Genomic DNA, 15,056 nt, shown 5'->3' on the forward strand with positions numbered 1-15,056 from the left:
TAACACAAAAGCTGAATATAAGTTTTCTCTTGAGAACGAGATGAAAGTTCTCCCGAAGGAGGACAACGCCTAAGACAAGCTTTTTCCCAGCTTTATGGGAAAAAGCGTAAGCGTAACAATCTCTCTCGCGAACGAGAGAGAAATCCTCCCAAAGGTGGACATCACCTAAGACAAGCTTTCTCCCAGCTCTATGGGAAAAAAACATAGGCGTAATAATCTCACTTGTGAACGAGAGAGATGTCCTCCCGAAGGAGGACATCGACTAAGACAAGCATTCTCCCAGCTCTATGGGAAAAAGCATAGGCGTAACTATCTCTCTCGCGAACGAGAGAGAAGTTCCCCCGAAGGAGGAACAAGCCTTGGACTTGCTTTTACCCAGCTCAAGGGGAAGAAGCACAGTCTTCGGTGACGAGACAGCAGAAGCAGATCTCATCGAGCTGTCAGCAATTCTTCCCGAAAGAAGGAAGGTTGCTGAACGGCTGAAGTAGGGAAGCTCTCCCTCGGAAGGGGGAGCAGTCCAACTATGGGAAAGGTTAACACTCCCTCGTAAGGGAAGGTTCTCCAACCCTTGGAGGCGAACCTCCCGGCAGAACTCTATGCTTCCTATCAACTAGCCTTGTTCAAGTTGAAGGTCGGGAATGAGTGATACCTCGTGAGGTGGGCAACTCACGAGTTGCCACAGGAAGCCCAGGACATTGTCTGAGCGGCCAAAGCCATTGGTCTTGCTTTCTACGTCACTGTTATCTGTAGAAAAGAAAATAAAAGTTGTGATGAATTACAATTCATAACGCCATTGCATTACTGAACTATTCGGGGAATAAGTCACCTTCCTTGTAAAACAATTCCTTGAAAGGGAGTGGAAGTGTTATAAATTTTAATTCATGTACTGAACAAACACACGGGAGTGTTGGAAACTGCTGACCACCCATGCAGGGACAGGGCAGGACGGTAGGGGAGGTATATCAACACAATGACAACTCCCTTACGGCGGAGTCCACCGGGTACGTTGTCACCAGTAATTAAAGTTACAAGTATTCAACAACATAAGAGTATGTTTCCATATATACATATATACACGCATATATATGTATGAGATAAAAACACACACACAAGAATAAACTAAACAGAAAAACAATCAAGGCAAGTCTTTGCAGGAGAGAAAGGCATCATGTCTGACCTCTTCCGAGCCATAAAGTAAAGTGGTTACTCAGCCGAGAGGTGCGAGTGAGCGAGGTAGACAGTCTATCCCCCCCCTAACTAGCGGATGGGATAGCTATCCCTCACTAAATATATCATGGCTCGTCTTTCAGCTACGCCGAAAGTATACTCCTATAAATAGCAGAGGGTTTATATTTACGCCAGAAAAAAAAGAATATATTGTACCAGTACCTTGTTCCAGCTCGTTCACAGCTAAGTCTGGATATGATGAGTATTTTTGGTGTGTGATTATTCATATACATGGAAGAAAATTCAATACTGCCACACATAATTTTCAACAGCCACTGCTGACAATCTACTCCAAATCTCTTTAGGTGCAAGTGCAACATGCGGTTCCTGAAAAAAAATCATTAATGTATATTACATAACCACTACATTGTTTTCAATATCAAATACAAAATCCCACCCTATCAGGATTATTGATAATTACTTCCTCTTCAAATGCATAATACAAAATCCTTAATAACAACTTAAGTCCAAAGACTGAACATAAGATTGGTTGTTTACAATTCATTAATGCTGGGTAAACTAACCACTTGGATATTTACAAGCTGTATTGGCTTCCTTTGTACCTTAACACCTACTGTATCACAGCAATGACATTTTCATAAATGTTTAAGAAACAGTTTTTTCTTCCTTGTGCACAATAGTACCCAGCAAAGAAAAAATCTTCTCATTTCAAAATCATTTCATATAAAAGTTAAGATTGATCTAGTTTTCCTCTCTACTATAGATATTTTACTTTACAGAACTTGATTTACAAAAAAAGTTAAAATTTTTACTATTTCAAACTATTTAGTACAGTATCATATCTTGTTACAATGGATCTACAAATTTTATAATTAAACTTGCAAGCGGGCTGTTTTCATGAAATATATTTAGAAATGAACTGTTTTACTAGTGATGATTTTTATTCAAAGATTTTTTATCACATTACAGGAAGCAAAAGAAAGAAATTAAATAATATTTTAAAGCAACAATATATTAAATAAAACAAAAGGTTAGGCATAAATTAAGCACAAAAATTACAAAAGTAGCGAGCATGAGGTTGCAGATATCAAAACATTACCGGTAAGTGTAGATTTGGATTTAAGACCAAGTTGTGGACTTAGGACTAATTTGTGGACTTACAGTCATTTTGTGGATAAACTGATTGAATTGATTGATCTGGCATCTTGACTCCAATTCGTGGACATGATATCAGTTTGTATAATTGGGACCATGATATGGGTTAAGGTTTTTAACAAAATTCATCTTCACTGGGTCCATATTTTCTCAAATAAATAACCCCACTGTATCAACAGTGTACATCATCTAACCAGTGGATAAAGAGTAATGGCTCAAATAAGATGACTTTGAGACAATTTTGCGCCCAACCCGACGTTTTCAAACCTGAGCTTCGTCAACTGTTAGGGGTTCCTACCAAACACAGAATATACCGCCACATCACGACCACCGACCCTCCAACCCACAGTAAATTCAGGCGTCTTCCACCACAGAAACTACGCGACGCCAAGCGCGCCTTCCTTGAGTTGGGAATCTGCAAACAAGCTTCCAGCCCATGGGCCTCCCACTTCACATGGTCAACAAACCCAATGGTAGCTGGAGGCCTTGTGGCGCCTACAGGCATCTGAATCTGGTTACGATGCCAGACCACTACCCCCTGCCCAACGTACATGATCTCACTTGAGCCCTCCACGGGGCCACAATCTTCTCCAAGATGGACCTCCTGAAGTCATACTTCTAGGTCCCCGTGCATCCTGATGACATTCCCAAGACAGCTATCATCCCTCCATTTGGGTCCTACGTCTTCTCATACATGAAATTCGGCCTTGAGATAGCATCCTGGGGGACCTGCCCTTCTGCACCGTCTACATCGACACCATCCAAGTTCTCCAAGTCACAGGAAGAACACCTTAGGCATGTGAGGGTGGTCTTGAAGTGACTTAAGGAAAATGGCCTCGTAGTGCATTTTGACAAATGCACTTTTGAAGCCGAGAAGGTGGAGTTCCTGGGGCACAAACTATCGAAAAAGGGTGTGCGCCCCGTGACATCAAAGGTTGACGCCATCAACAAGTTCCCCACGCCAACCTCCGTGAAACCTTTTCAAGAATTTATCGGTATGTCAAGTTACTACAGGAGGTTTCTTCCCAACATTGGTGGCGTGATGACCCCCCTATTTAATGTCCTGAAGGAGAAAACCAAGCTACAGTGGGGTGCTCCTCAACAGGAAGCCTTCAAGCTGACAAAGGCTGCCCTCTGCAAGGCTACAACCCTGGCCTATCAGGACCCTAGTGGCCCCCTTAGACTAACTACAGATGCCAGTAACATAGCCTGCGGTGCCATCCTCGAGCAGGTAGTTAACAACGAACCACAACAATTTGCCTTTTTCAGCCAGAAATTTAAACCACCAGACACGCTACAGCACCTTCGACGGTGAACTCCTGGAGGTGTATTTCGCCGTAAGACACTTCAAGAACCTGTTGGAGGGAAACCCATTCACTATCCAGATGGATCACCAACCATTAATCCACGCCTCCACCAAATTCAGGGATGCCTAGTCAGCTCGACAGTAAAAACAACTGGCAGACATCTCCGAGTTCGGCTGCACCATCAGCTACGTCACATGGAACAAGAACCCAGTGGCCGATGCCCTCTCAAGGATCAACATAAACTCTATCCACATAGGAGTGGACTATGACAACATAGCCCGGGAACAAGCAGCCAATCCTGCAACAGCAGACGTAATGTCCTCTCCAACCGCCCTACTGTGGGAGGACGTGAAGGTGGAGCCCAATGGCCTCACTCTGCTCTGTGACACTAGCACAGGCCGCCCTCGTCCCTTCATCCTGCCATCAAGATAAATATTGATATTTGACATCATCCACAGCCTCTCTCACCCGTCGATGAGGACGACCACCAAGCTGGTGACGGATAAGTTCCTATGGCCTGGCATCAAGAAAGACTCATGTGAATGGGCACGGGCATCCACTGTGTGTCAAACCAGCAAGGTCAGCCGTCACGGTGAATCAGGGGTAGGCAGTTTCCATCAGCACAAGTGACGATTTGGCCACATCCACGTCGACATAGTGGGTCCCTTACCAGCTTCAGGAAATGCCAGGTACCTTCTAACCATCATCGACTGTTTAACAAGGTGGCCAGAGGCAACTCCTGTGGCTGAGGCATCAATGGACGCTTGTGCCCAGGCCCTTCTCTCCAGCTGGATCAGCCGCCTCGGGGTTCCTGACAATGTGAAGACCAACACTGGACCCACTTTCATCTCGCCTCGGGGTCCCTGACAATGTGAAGACCATCACTGGACCCACTTTCATCTCGGACCTATGGGTATCCCTCATCCACCTCATGGAGGACCAACCTACACAGCACGACAACCTACAACTACGCGGCCACTGGCATGGTCGAGAGAAACCATCGTTCCTTGAAAGCGGCATTAATGACCCAATGCACAGAAGAGCACGGGGTCCAACAACTTCCCTGGGTCTTCCTCGGTCTACAAACCGCTCCAATATCCTATGGCAATGCTTCTCGAACCGAGAAAGTCTATGGGGGAGACGCTTGTTGTCCCTGGCGAGTTCTTTCCCTCCAGGTTCTGACGACATCAACATCACTCAGCTTCGAGAGGGGAGGGAAATTTACGCCCTGTCACAGAACATATACAGACAGGACTAAGCACTTCAGACCAGCTGCCCTGGATACCTGCTTTTACGTCTTCATAAGTCAAGACGCCCACCGCCCTCCATTCATACGACCTTACAAGTGGCCCTATCATGTGCTGGAGAAAACAAAGAAAGCCTTCAAAATCATGGTCCACAGAGCAACAGACTTGTTAACCATGGATAGATTGAAACCTGTTTACACCAAAAACGCCGACAAAGGGCGGCGCCAACGAGTGCCTCCCCAAAACAAACCGAAGGCAGCCACAGTGAAACCGACCAAAAGCAGTCCAAAAAGACAGCAAACAGCAATCGAAAACCCCAGGCTCCGCAACTCACAAGTTGCAGATAGCAGCCCACCAACGCTAGTGTCCCGATGACGAGGCCGCTTACAACCCTTGTCTCACTACAGAGACTAATGTATACGTACAGTATTTCAATGTTCAATATTCATTAAATTTTTCTGTTGCGATAATCCAATTTTTCTCTCATACAGTCATTAAAAGTTCTTTTACTATTTGTCTTGGGGGGAGTAGTTGTAAGGGCAGCATCTAACAATGCTTCATTGTTAATTAAGCTCTCCTTTTACTCTTGTACTGTGTGTATTTTCCTGTTAACGTAACATAAAATGTTGTTTATTTTGTATTATATAAAATGCTTTGCTCTTTCATTTCATGTATTATTCATTTTTGTATGTTAAACTTGAGCTTTTATATTTATCAGAATGTTAACGTAAAGAAACACAAATGGCCAGCCAATCTCACCAGTCTGCGGTCGGTCAGTCACCTGCCCAGCAGGACGCTACCTTTCCGTCCACAGAAGTTTATGTCATTCTCCTGTCTCGTAAATAAACCATCACTCGACTATGGTCTGTCTCTCATTCCTCACACTACATCATTCCATAATTTACTTATAGCTGGAATAAAACTTCTAGAATACTGTGTAGTACAGTATTGAGCCTCATGATGGAGAAGGCCTGACTACTGTATTACAATTAACTACCTATCTAGTATTAAAACATTTATCAGGTATTTCCCTATTAAACCCCATCTGTATTAACTTACTTGACCTACTTCAAACAAATTTATATACCATATATTTAATTTAAAAACTTTGTTTCACAGCTAAACCTTCATTCAACCTTTCAGAATTAAAATCACTCTTATTATCTTACCATGCATTCTCGACATCGCATCTGCTATCACATTTTTACTTCCCAGTAGGCCTACATATTCTAACTTAGAATCTAATTCAGTCAAATCCTCTATTTTCCTAGCAACCATTCACTCACTCTTTCCTAATCATATACACTAGGGGCTGATGGTCAGTACATGCAATAAATTTTACACCATACAAAAACACTTTCAAAGCTTTCACACAAAATCGTATCAGCCAATTCCCAGTCAATCGTCGAAGACTTTCTCTCAGCTTTATTAAAAGGTTTACTAACATACAATATCACTCTCAATTGCTTTTCTCCCTTTACTCTTTGCCTTTGAACCAAATAACCACCCATACTGAAACTACTCGTATCTATATACAACTCTAGAATATTTGCATTCTCACTATAGTAGGAAATGCTAAAGTGATGTCATTTGTAGCCTCTTCTTTAACCCTTTCAAATGCTTTTATCATCTGTTAATCCCAATCCAGTCTTGTACTATTCCTCTTACCTGTCCATTCATTTAAAGGGTTCCCTACACCCAAACAATCTCTTTAACACCCTTACGACCAAACCGAGAAAACTTGCAACATACTCGTAATCTGGGGACACGAAAATTCTCTTGCCTTATTCACAAAATTATCACTCTTCCTTATACCCGATTCACCCACCACATGACCAAGAAATTCCTCCTCCCTGGTCGACTGGGTACACTTTCCATGCTTAGCTTTCACATCAACTTCTAATAACCATCTTAAAACCAACTCAGAAAACTGCATGTGTTCTACAACAGTTTCACTCTCAATGAAAATATCTATAAAAACTCATTTTGTCGATTAAACCCAGCCAAGACATTAATTGCCCTCTGGAAGGCAGCAGGCACATTTGCAATGCCAAAACTTGACCTCTTAAATTGAAAAGGACAAATTGTACTAAAAAAGTGGAAATGAGCCTGCTCCCTTCTGCTAAAGGCATCTGGTAATAGCCCCAAACTAAATCTAATTTACTAAACACTTTCATAACCATACATTTTACATACACAGACACCACAATCACAGGAAAATATTCTGTAACAGTTACTGTACTTCATTCACCGCCCTATAGTTAATACAAATGCATAAACTTCCATCAGCCTTTCTTACAGGTACAATATGGCTATTCCAAGCACTTTCATTCCATTTTATTACACCCATACACACTAATTACTGACACTACTCTATGTCTATGGCAATAGGTGGAGAAAAATGCCAGGGATGCTGATATGTGGAGTTATCTTTACTGAGAGCTATTTTAAAATCAGGCAACTTTTAACTGCCGCCCCCTCAATCTTTGTCACTGTAACTCAAAACCCTCCGAATATTGCATAATATTTTAAATAATAGTTTCCTTTTGACCTCATTTATAGTCTACCTATATTAATTCTTTTTTTTTTTCAACTTGTGGTACTTCCAACCGTCCATTCTTTACCTTACCCATCAATCCATCATTGTCTCCCCTTAACATACTTTTTGTCCTCTACATTGACCAATATACATCCCACACAATCGCCCTCACATGTACCATGTATTCTTTTCCTCCCAACACTTGGCAACAAACTTGCATAAACCAGAGGTTCCAGCTCATTCAAAATATATGTCCACACTCATTTTCACCAAATTACTTGCTTCCATACCTTCCACTACATATTCATACTTCCATTTGTTCTTCATGCTTTTTATACTTATCCCTACACATTCCACTCTTTCTTTATTCCCTTAAGTTTCCTTAGTTTCTTTCGCATATCATTTTCACAACTCAACATCTTATTCTTTACTAACCACTTCTCTTGTTGCTTTATACTCAACCAAAATTCCTCCTTTAATTCCTCCATTATCCATTAACAATCTACTTCCTATTTCCCTCTGTCCAACAGTCAAGTCTGTCCCACCTTGGCTGACCTTTTTCGGGTGCCGAAATAATGTGGCGGGATGTAAAAACATAAACCCCATACTTTTGAATCAATCTCAATGACAAATGTCTCAACAATACAAACTTTCCCTTTACATTATCGGCAACTGGACTCTTAGACAGAAGGATATTTAAAATTAATACAAATCTTAATACTATGTAATAATGTAACAATATTAAAAGAAAACCAACAACACATAACTATCACACCCAAAACCAACAAGGAATAGATATATATTTATATACTGTATGTGCATATGTATGGACATGGACACTACCGCCCACACAATAGACTGAAACATCTAAACAGCACTTAAGCCACAGTTCTGTGGGCCACCAATAAACTGCAATCAGTCAATCGGACGGGGCACTTAATCAATTCCAGTTCTTCATACGCGCTGTGTAGTCATTATCTGGATACACGTTCTTTAAGAACAATCCAATTCCGTAAATGGTTAGATAGCAGAAGTCATCATCACACAAATTCATGTAGTTCAAATCTCTTTCCAAATCCCAGTTCTTTTTCAATTCAATGTAATCAACAGGCCAATAACTATAAATCAGTTCCAGAAGTGGTCAAAGAAAAAGTAGGAAGTACAATCCAAAAGTAAATATGAAAAGCACTCACCCCCACCCTCTCCCCCTCCCTCCGAAAGAGTTTTACAACAGCTCAATGGTATACCAAAGTTGGTTTTTGCCAAACATTACCTCAAGAACCATGTTTTGCATTAGAAGATTACTATGCTCTAGGCCCAATACTAGTGACAGGGGATGTGATTTAAGTAATTTTGGGGTTTGGTTAATTTATTATACTCCTATCTATGGACAAGGGGTTATATTTAATATTCTACTTAGAATCATTTAGAAGTATCACCTAGATCAAAATTAATTTTTAAGAGTATCTAGTCAGATATCTTAAATTTCTCTAATAAACAATCTGGAGTTCTGTATTTCACACCGTATTTTACATGGTTTATTAAAAGTAATCTAGAGAAGTAATCTAGACCAAGTAATCCTGAACCTTACAGCATTATTGGTACTAAACACTACCCATTTCTTTCCTTCAATTGTGCGCCCCTCCCCGCCACACCAACAGAACAGTGTACGGGAGTCAGCAATATGAACAACAGGGGAGGTTCATAGAGATAACAGAATTCTAATAATAATATTTCTTTTTTCTATACTCACCTGATGTTTATTTACATACCTACCCACCTCCCCACTGACTTACGACATCAAGAGCTCGGGATAATTTTGACTTGAAAACTAAGAGGCGAAGAGTATCTGGCATGATAGTTCTGGGCTTCTTACAACTTACTGCTAGGTTACATTCCTTTGTTAGGTCCGTGTATTTAGTGAAGGATAAGAAATTGCAAATTTTAGAATCTCAGAATTTTACGGGTAAGTGGCGATTAACCCTAGTTTCTGGAGAATAATTAATATGGACATCAGTGAGTATAGAAATAAGTTTTATTATTAAAATTCTGTTTTTTGAGTGAGCCTAGGACAATAATTAGGCACTACTCACCAATTGCCTTTGGGTCCACTTACATGTGACTATTAAAACTGGCAGACCACCTGCATCAAGACATGCCATAATAGAGAAATAAAACTCAGAATGTGAAGATAAAGGGAAATTCCTGAACAGCAGAGGTGAGCAACATTACAGATAGGACAGACACCACAAAGGAATGAACTGACACAGCTGATGACAAACGCATACCATAAATCAACAAAAATACCCATAAAGGGCAGTAGGATCAGGAGCAGCACAGCAAAACTTTACAAAAGAAATAGAGAAAATAGTACAATTTGTACAGTCATCAGCAGAGCAGTAAAAGCAGCAAAGCCAATCATAGCCAGGACAATCCAAATGGCATTATAAAGGTCAAGCAAGGATGTAATTACAGCAGGAGTAGTAGCAGTGGTCATAGCTGAAATAGAGGCTGCAGTAGTCAAATCATCTACCTGGGCAGAAGAAACCACAGAAACAATAACACTAGTCCTGACAAGATAAGTGAATGCAGTAGCAGCAGGAATGATAAATAATTGGCACAGGAGCATCAGACGAAATAGCTAAGGTGGGAGTAATCAACATTTCAGCTACAGTTGAGCCAACTAAAATTGGCTGAAAAATAGCCACGAAAGAAGCAATCACTTCTCAAAGTAGGCATATAGTAACTCTAGATATCAAAGTGGAAACATTTTTCTGATGTTGAGCAATTTTTTGTGAAATGGCAGTGGCACTGGTAGTAAAGGATGCATAAAACAAGGAACGACAGTTACAGTTGGGGCAGTATATTGTTCACCATGTAGAGCAGTCAGCACAGTAGATATCCAGCATAGAAGGTGAGGGAAAGGAGCCAAGAAAGAATAAGATTCAAGCCAATGGACCACGGTGAGTCACAAGCACTAGTTCAGGCCAATTAAAAGGTTGAGTAGCAAGCAATAAGCACAGTTGGAAAATCAGTGTTCTTTTACCTTTGACAAGAAATATGATTTTGATGCCATCAGTGAAATCAAGAATTTAGAAGCAGACGATACACCAATATAGAAACATCTGCAGTAGCGTGATTGACCTTCTGAGACTGGTACATCATCATCTTTATTGCCAGACCATCCATGAGCAACAGGTATAGATGTTGGAGACCCAAGAAGTCGTAACACAAACCATCCATCACAGATAATATACAATATACTATATTTATACTACTTGATGAAGAGAGACTATTTAGAAATACTAATTTTGGTAAAAATACTGAACTAATATAAAAATTAAATGCAAACATAAATGATATTAAAAAAAAAAATCACACATAAAACACCGCCACTGTTTGGTACACAACGAGCAAGAGATAACCAACATAAAACCTCTAAATGGTAGCTACCACCCATATTTTCTTTTTTATATTTGAAGAAAATAAAAATAGAATTTTGATAATACAATTTATCATTTCAATATTTACTAGGTAATTGCCCTGCTGAAATCCTTTGCTTCCCAACCTCTAATTAAAAGCCAAAAGTATATTCCTTTCCATACCCTCTCAATTCTTCCCTTCCCCTTTGACGACGAGTCATTCTGATATATGGCACATTCATGCATGTTATAACAAGTACTTCATACAATCACGTCATCACGGACATGTCATATTCTAATCTTTTGACATCGCTGAAAGTGGAGAGGGAAGGAGGAAATGGAAAGTTACCAGTTATGTATTGAAATTGTATATCATTTCCATGAATCTCCCATGATGAGCATAATGTTTTGTCTCCAAAAGCTGGATTTATTAACACTTACCCTAAAATTTATAAAAAAAAAATTCCAATTTTGATTCCTTTCAAGGCACATGCCCCCAATAAATTAATGAAAAACTAATGGTTAATGGCAAATAAAAGACTTATGTTATTTCAGTTTTAAAGTTGAATTATTCCCTGTCCTCTTGATATCGAAACTCAGAGGGGAGGCGGGCAGGCATGTACAGTATATGAATATCAGGCGAGTATAGAAATAACAAATTCTATCTATACAATTCCATTAATATCTATGAACCTCCCTAGATATTCTTATTGCTGACTCCCACACAGATGGAGATGAACGTCAGTGACAGAAAGAGATGGGTAAATTGTAAACTAAAAACCAGTAAAAAATATTAAATTATTACTCAAATTGGTCAAGATTGCCGTTAACAAACCATCGTTGAAATACGGAACTCCAGATTGTTTTTCAAGGATATTTGAAAAATTAGAAAATAGGAAAATTATAATTAACAGAGCTCCAAAATTTAAAACACAATGTTGCTATCAGCAACTACAGGATACAAGAGACTAGCAAAATCGATATATAAACTAGTATTCTTTAAGATACAAGTATTGTTCAGCAATCACCAATATGGTATACCAATGAGTTGCCTTTAAAACTTTTTCCAGAGAAAGAATATTTAGAAAATTAAGAGAAGTAGGCTTGTTCCTAATATCTTGACCCTTAATCTTCAGGGCTTTTACAAAAATTAGATCTAATCATTGAGAGCTTCTGTATCCCACAACAAATTAATGTCCTAGTTGTACAAAATTACTGAACAGCTCTTACTAGGCAAAGAAAGCTCTTTTCTGCTGCATTGTTTACCACCATGTCCAAAGTAAGGAAGGTTACCAAATTGCAGCAGAACCTTAAATGCTCCCAAAGACTAAGTTAAAAGATGGTGTTCACAGTTTCTCCTATGTTCCGAAGATGCCAATGCTAAGTAAACTGTTTTATCTGTGAAATCTGTAAGTAAAAGATTTTCCAATGGATAAAACGTCAAATCTTTTAAATACTGTAAAGCCACATTCAAATGGAAAAATATTAATCTGATTACTGGAGGCCTTCTAATACTAAAGGCCTTAATACATCCATTATAATACTTGAGACAGATTGATCCAAATCCAGATGTTTGACTATAGAATTATGTATTGATCAATATCCCTTAAAGGCAAAGATTGAAAATTCATTTCTATGAAAGGACATAAAAATTTTACCAATACTATCCTAACTAGTTCTAGCCCAGGATACACTCTTGTATTGGCACTATTAAAAAGAACATACCAGTGTCCTATGATATAAAATAATGGTAGACTGTTATTTAAAACCTATTAAGGACAATATAAAGAGCTGCAAAATACCCTTGGTTCTAGTAATGCAATGGATATTCTTCCTGTGATTAGATGGAGCAAGGATGGGTTTCTATGAAGCACCTAATTGGTTATCTGACTAGAATGGTTTGTATGGTAGCCTTCTTGGGCAGTCTGACAACAGAGGCCGCAGATCCATGGACCAATCCCATTGTGACCAGAATAGGTCTGTTTATGAGTAAGTTTGATGTTTGAAGGGAGCCTGCCCTTGGTTCACCTGCTAAATCATGGCAAATGATGGGAATGTGTAAAGATAGCTTTTCCAAGTATGTAATACGGCATCTACCTTCTATGCTACAGGATATGGAATAAGAGAAAAAAAAAATCCTTTATTTCTTTTTAGTTTCACTACAAACATGACTACGTTTGGTCATCCCCACCATTTGCAAATCTCTAGACATATTGACCTCTTTCTCCTCAGTTGCCCTTTTATTTTTCACTAATCACTTTAATAAGATCATAAAACATACTTCCCACAGAGGGACTGTGAGACCTATGAATTCCTCATAACATTTCTAAAGATTTTCCCCTGTACAAGACACAATGAGTATGTGGACCAAGATCAGACAAAAAAATTCTGATACACAACAGCGAAGCAATTGTTAATACATACCAAACAACAGACAGTCTGAATTACAGTAACCAACAACGCAACTACAGTATTTTATCAATTTCATATACATCTACCACAAGCCCTGAACCAGGGGAAGGAAAATCAGAGATTGCACCTCAGAGAATGTCCCATCACGAGACATATACCTTTTCCCTAATCGAAAAATACACTAAAGGTTGATACAACCTTAAAAGCCCTTCTAAGCTCACCTGGTCTTCAAAAAAGGTACCGTAATCAAAAATTAAATTTAGATCTTGAATGTATGTCTTCAAATTCCTTCCAACTTATCAGAGTTACCAGGGAGGGTGATTTTGTACACCTTTGGTTTCAGACTGTGTCTAATGATGATGGGTTTGCCCTACCACCAGTTCCAACCTCATATTATATGGGATCATAAATGTCTAGAACTAATTATTTGGACTGAAGCTAATTCATGTAGGCCTAACTAGCCATTTAAAGTAAACGATAAACAGATTACCATCATTTCAAGTTAAAACCTGCAAAGTAATCCTCTATATCTCTTAACACTTCATATGACAAAGATGCAAAAGCATTTATTAAGGTAATTGCTAAAATAATCTGTAACTTCCTTGCTGACAGGTTCAAGGGCAGGAAACAGATTGTAACACAGAACTAGATTCACAATAATTTATCCAAGGCTTTAAAAGCAAAGGGGAACTCAAAATTAATTAGACCATGGCTCTACTGGCTCTATGGGGCCTAAAGTCTAGTAATTTTCATAAGCAAACAAGGATACTTTAAGATAATGCTTAGCCAAAACCAGATTGGTATGCCCATGAGCTGCTGGTTAAACTCTTTACAATATAAGGTTTCTATAAAATTTCAGGGAAGTAGCTGCACTACTAATATCATGTACAGAACCCTCACTTCCAAGCCTTTTATTAGGTTTGAATCTAATTCTTCATTAGCTATGGTAACCAAGCTTTAGACTAGGAATGATATTGCATATTTGGTCATATTATAATCAGAGACCCTAAACCCAAAAAATAAATCAGGAATAGTAACTTTACTACCTGAATTTTTGTCAAAATGATACTAAACACCTCTTAATGGAGAAAGAAACACATTTCTGCCTAAGTGCTTTCCTCCATTTCCAGAGAAGGGATGTGAAAATTAGTTTTTGACTCTGAAGGAAGACAGAAGGGACAAAATTATTTTGAATTTCCCCAAAGGTTACTTTGACAGACAGTGCTTGTGGTAGACTTGTATGTTTAGTTGAAGTTAATGTCAACATGAAAAAGGTTTTAGCTCTAAGATCTTTTAGAAAAATATTTCAACTGTTCACAATTTGGAGCCTTTAATTGCTATAAAACCACATCCAAATTCAAGAAAATTTACCTTACTACTGAAGGCCTTTCAACACTCAACAATATAATACAATCACTATAAAACCTGAAATGGACATATCTAATCCATTATACTTGAACACAGAATTGCCGGTAAGTATGGATCTCTACCCCTTAATTGCTGAAATTGAATGTTTATTAACATAAAAAAAGGAATAATACAAATTTACCAATATCCAACCTGGTCCTAGTCATTGACAAACTCTTAGCATTGGACCAATAAACATTCCATTGTCTTTGATATGGAAAATTGGTAGACTGTCTCTTAAAACCTATAAGGGTTTTGGAAACCTTTAGTTTCTGATGATATGGTGCATAGTCTCAATGCAGTCAAATGTAGCAGGGATGGGTTGCATGAATCAACTTTGAGAAAAGGTGTTTAAGAAGATTGGCTTTATATGGCAACC

The 15,056-nt window shown here is 39.0% G+C and overlaps 1 protein-coding gene across 1 annotated transcript in view; it reads right to left on the reverse strand.

The window, feature by feature from the left end:
• Synj (synaptojanin) overlaps positions 1–15,056 on the reverse strand; it is a 392,031-nt gene that overhangs the window by 211,912 nt on the left and 165,063 nt on the right. The window contains exon 5 of the mRNA XM_068387313.1: positions 1,390–1,554. Within this exon, the coding sequence (XP_068243414.1) occupies positions 1,390–1,554 (165 nt within the window). The remainder of the gene's footprint in view (positions 1–1,389; positions 1,555–15,056) is intronic.

The sequence above is a fragment of the Palaemon carinicauda genome, chromosome 1 (genome assembly GCF_036898095.1).
Source record: "Palaemon carinicauda isolate YSFRI2023 chromosome 1, ASM3689809v2, whole genome shotgun sequence".
NCBI classification, from domain to species: Eukaryota; Metazoa; Arthropoda; class Malacostraca; order Decapoda; family Palaemonidae; genus Palaemon; species Palaemon carinicauda.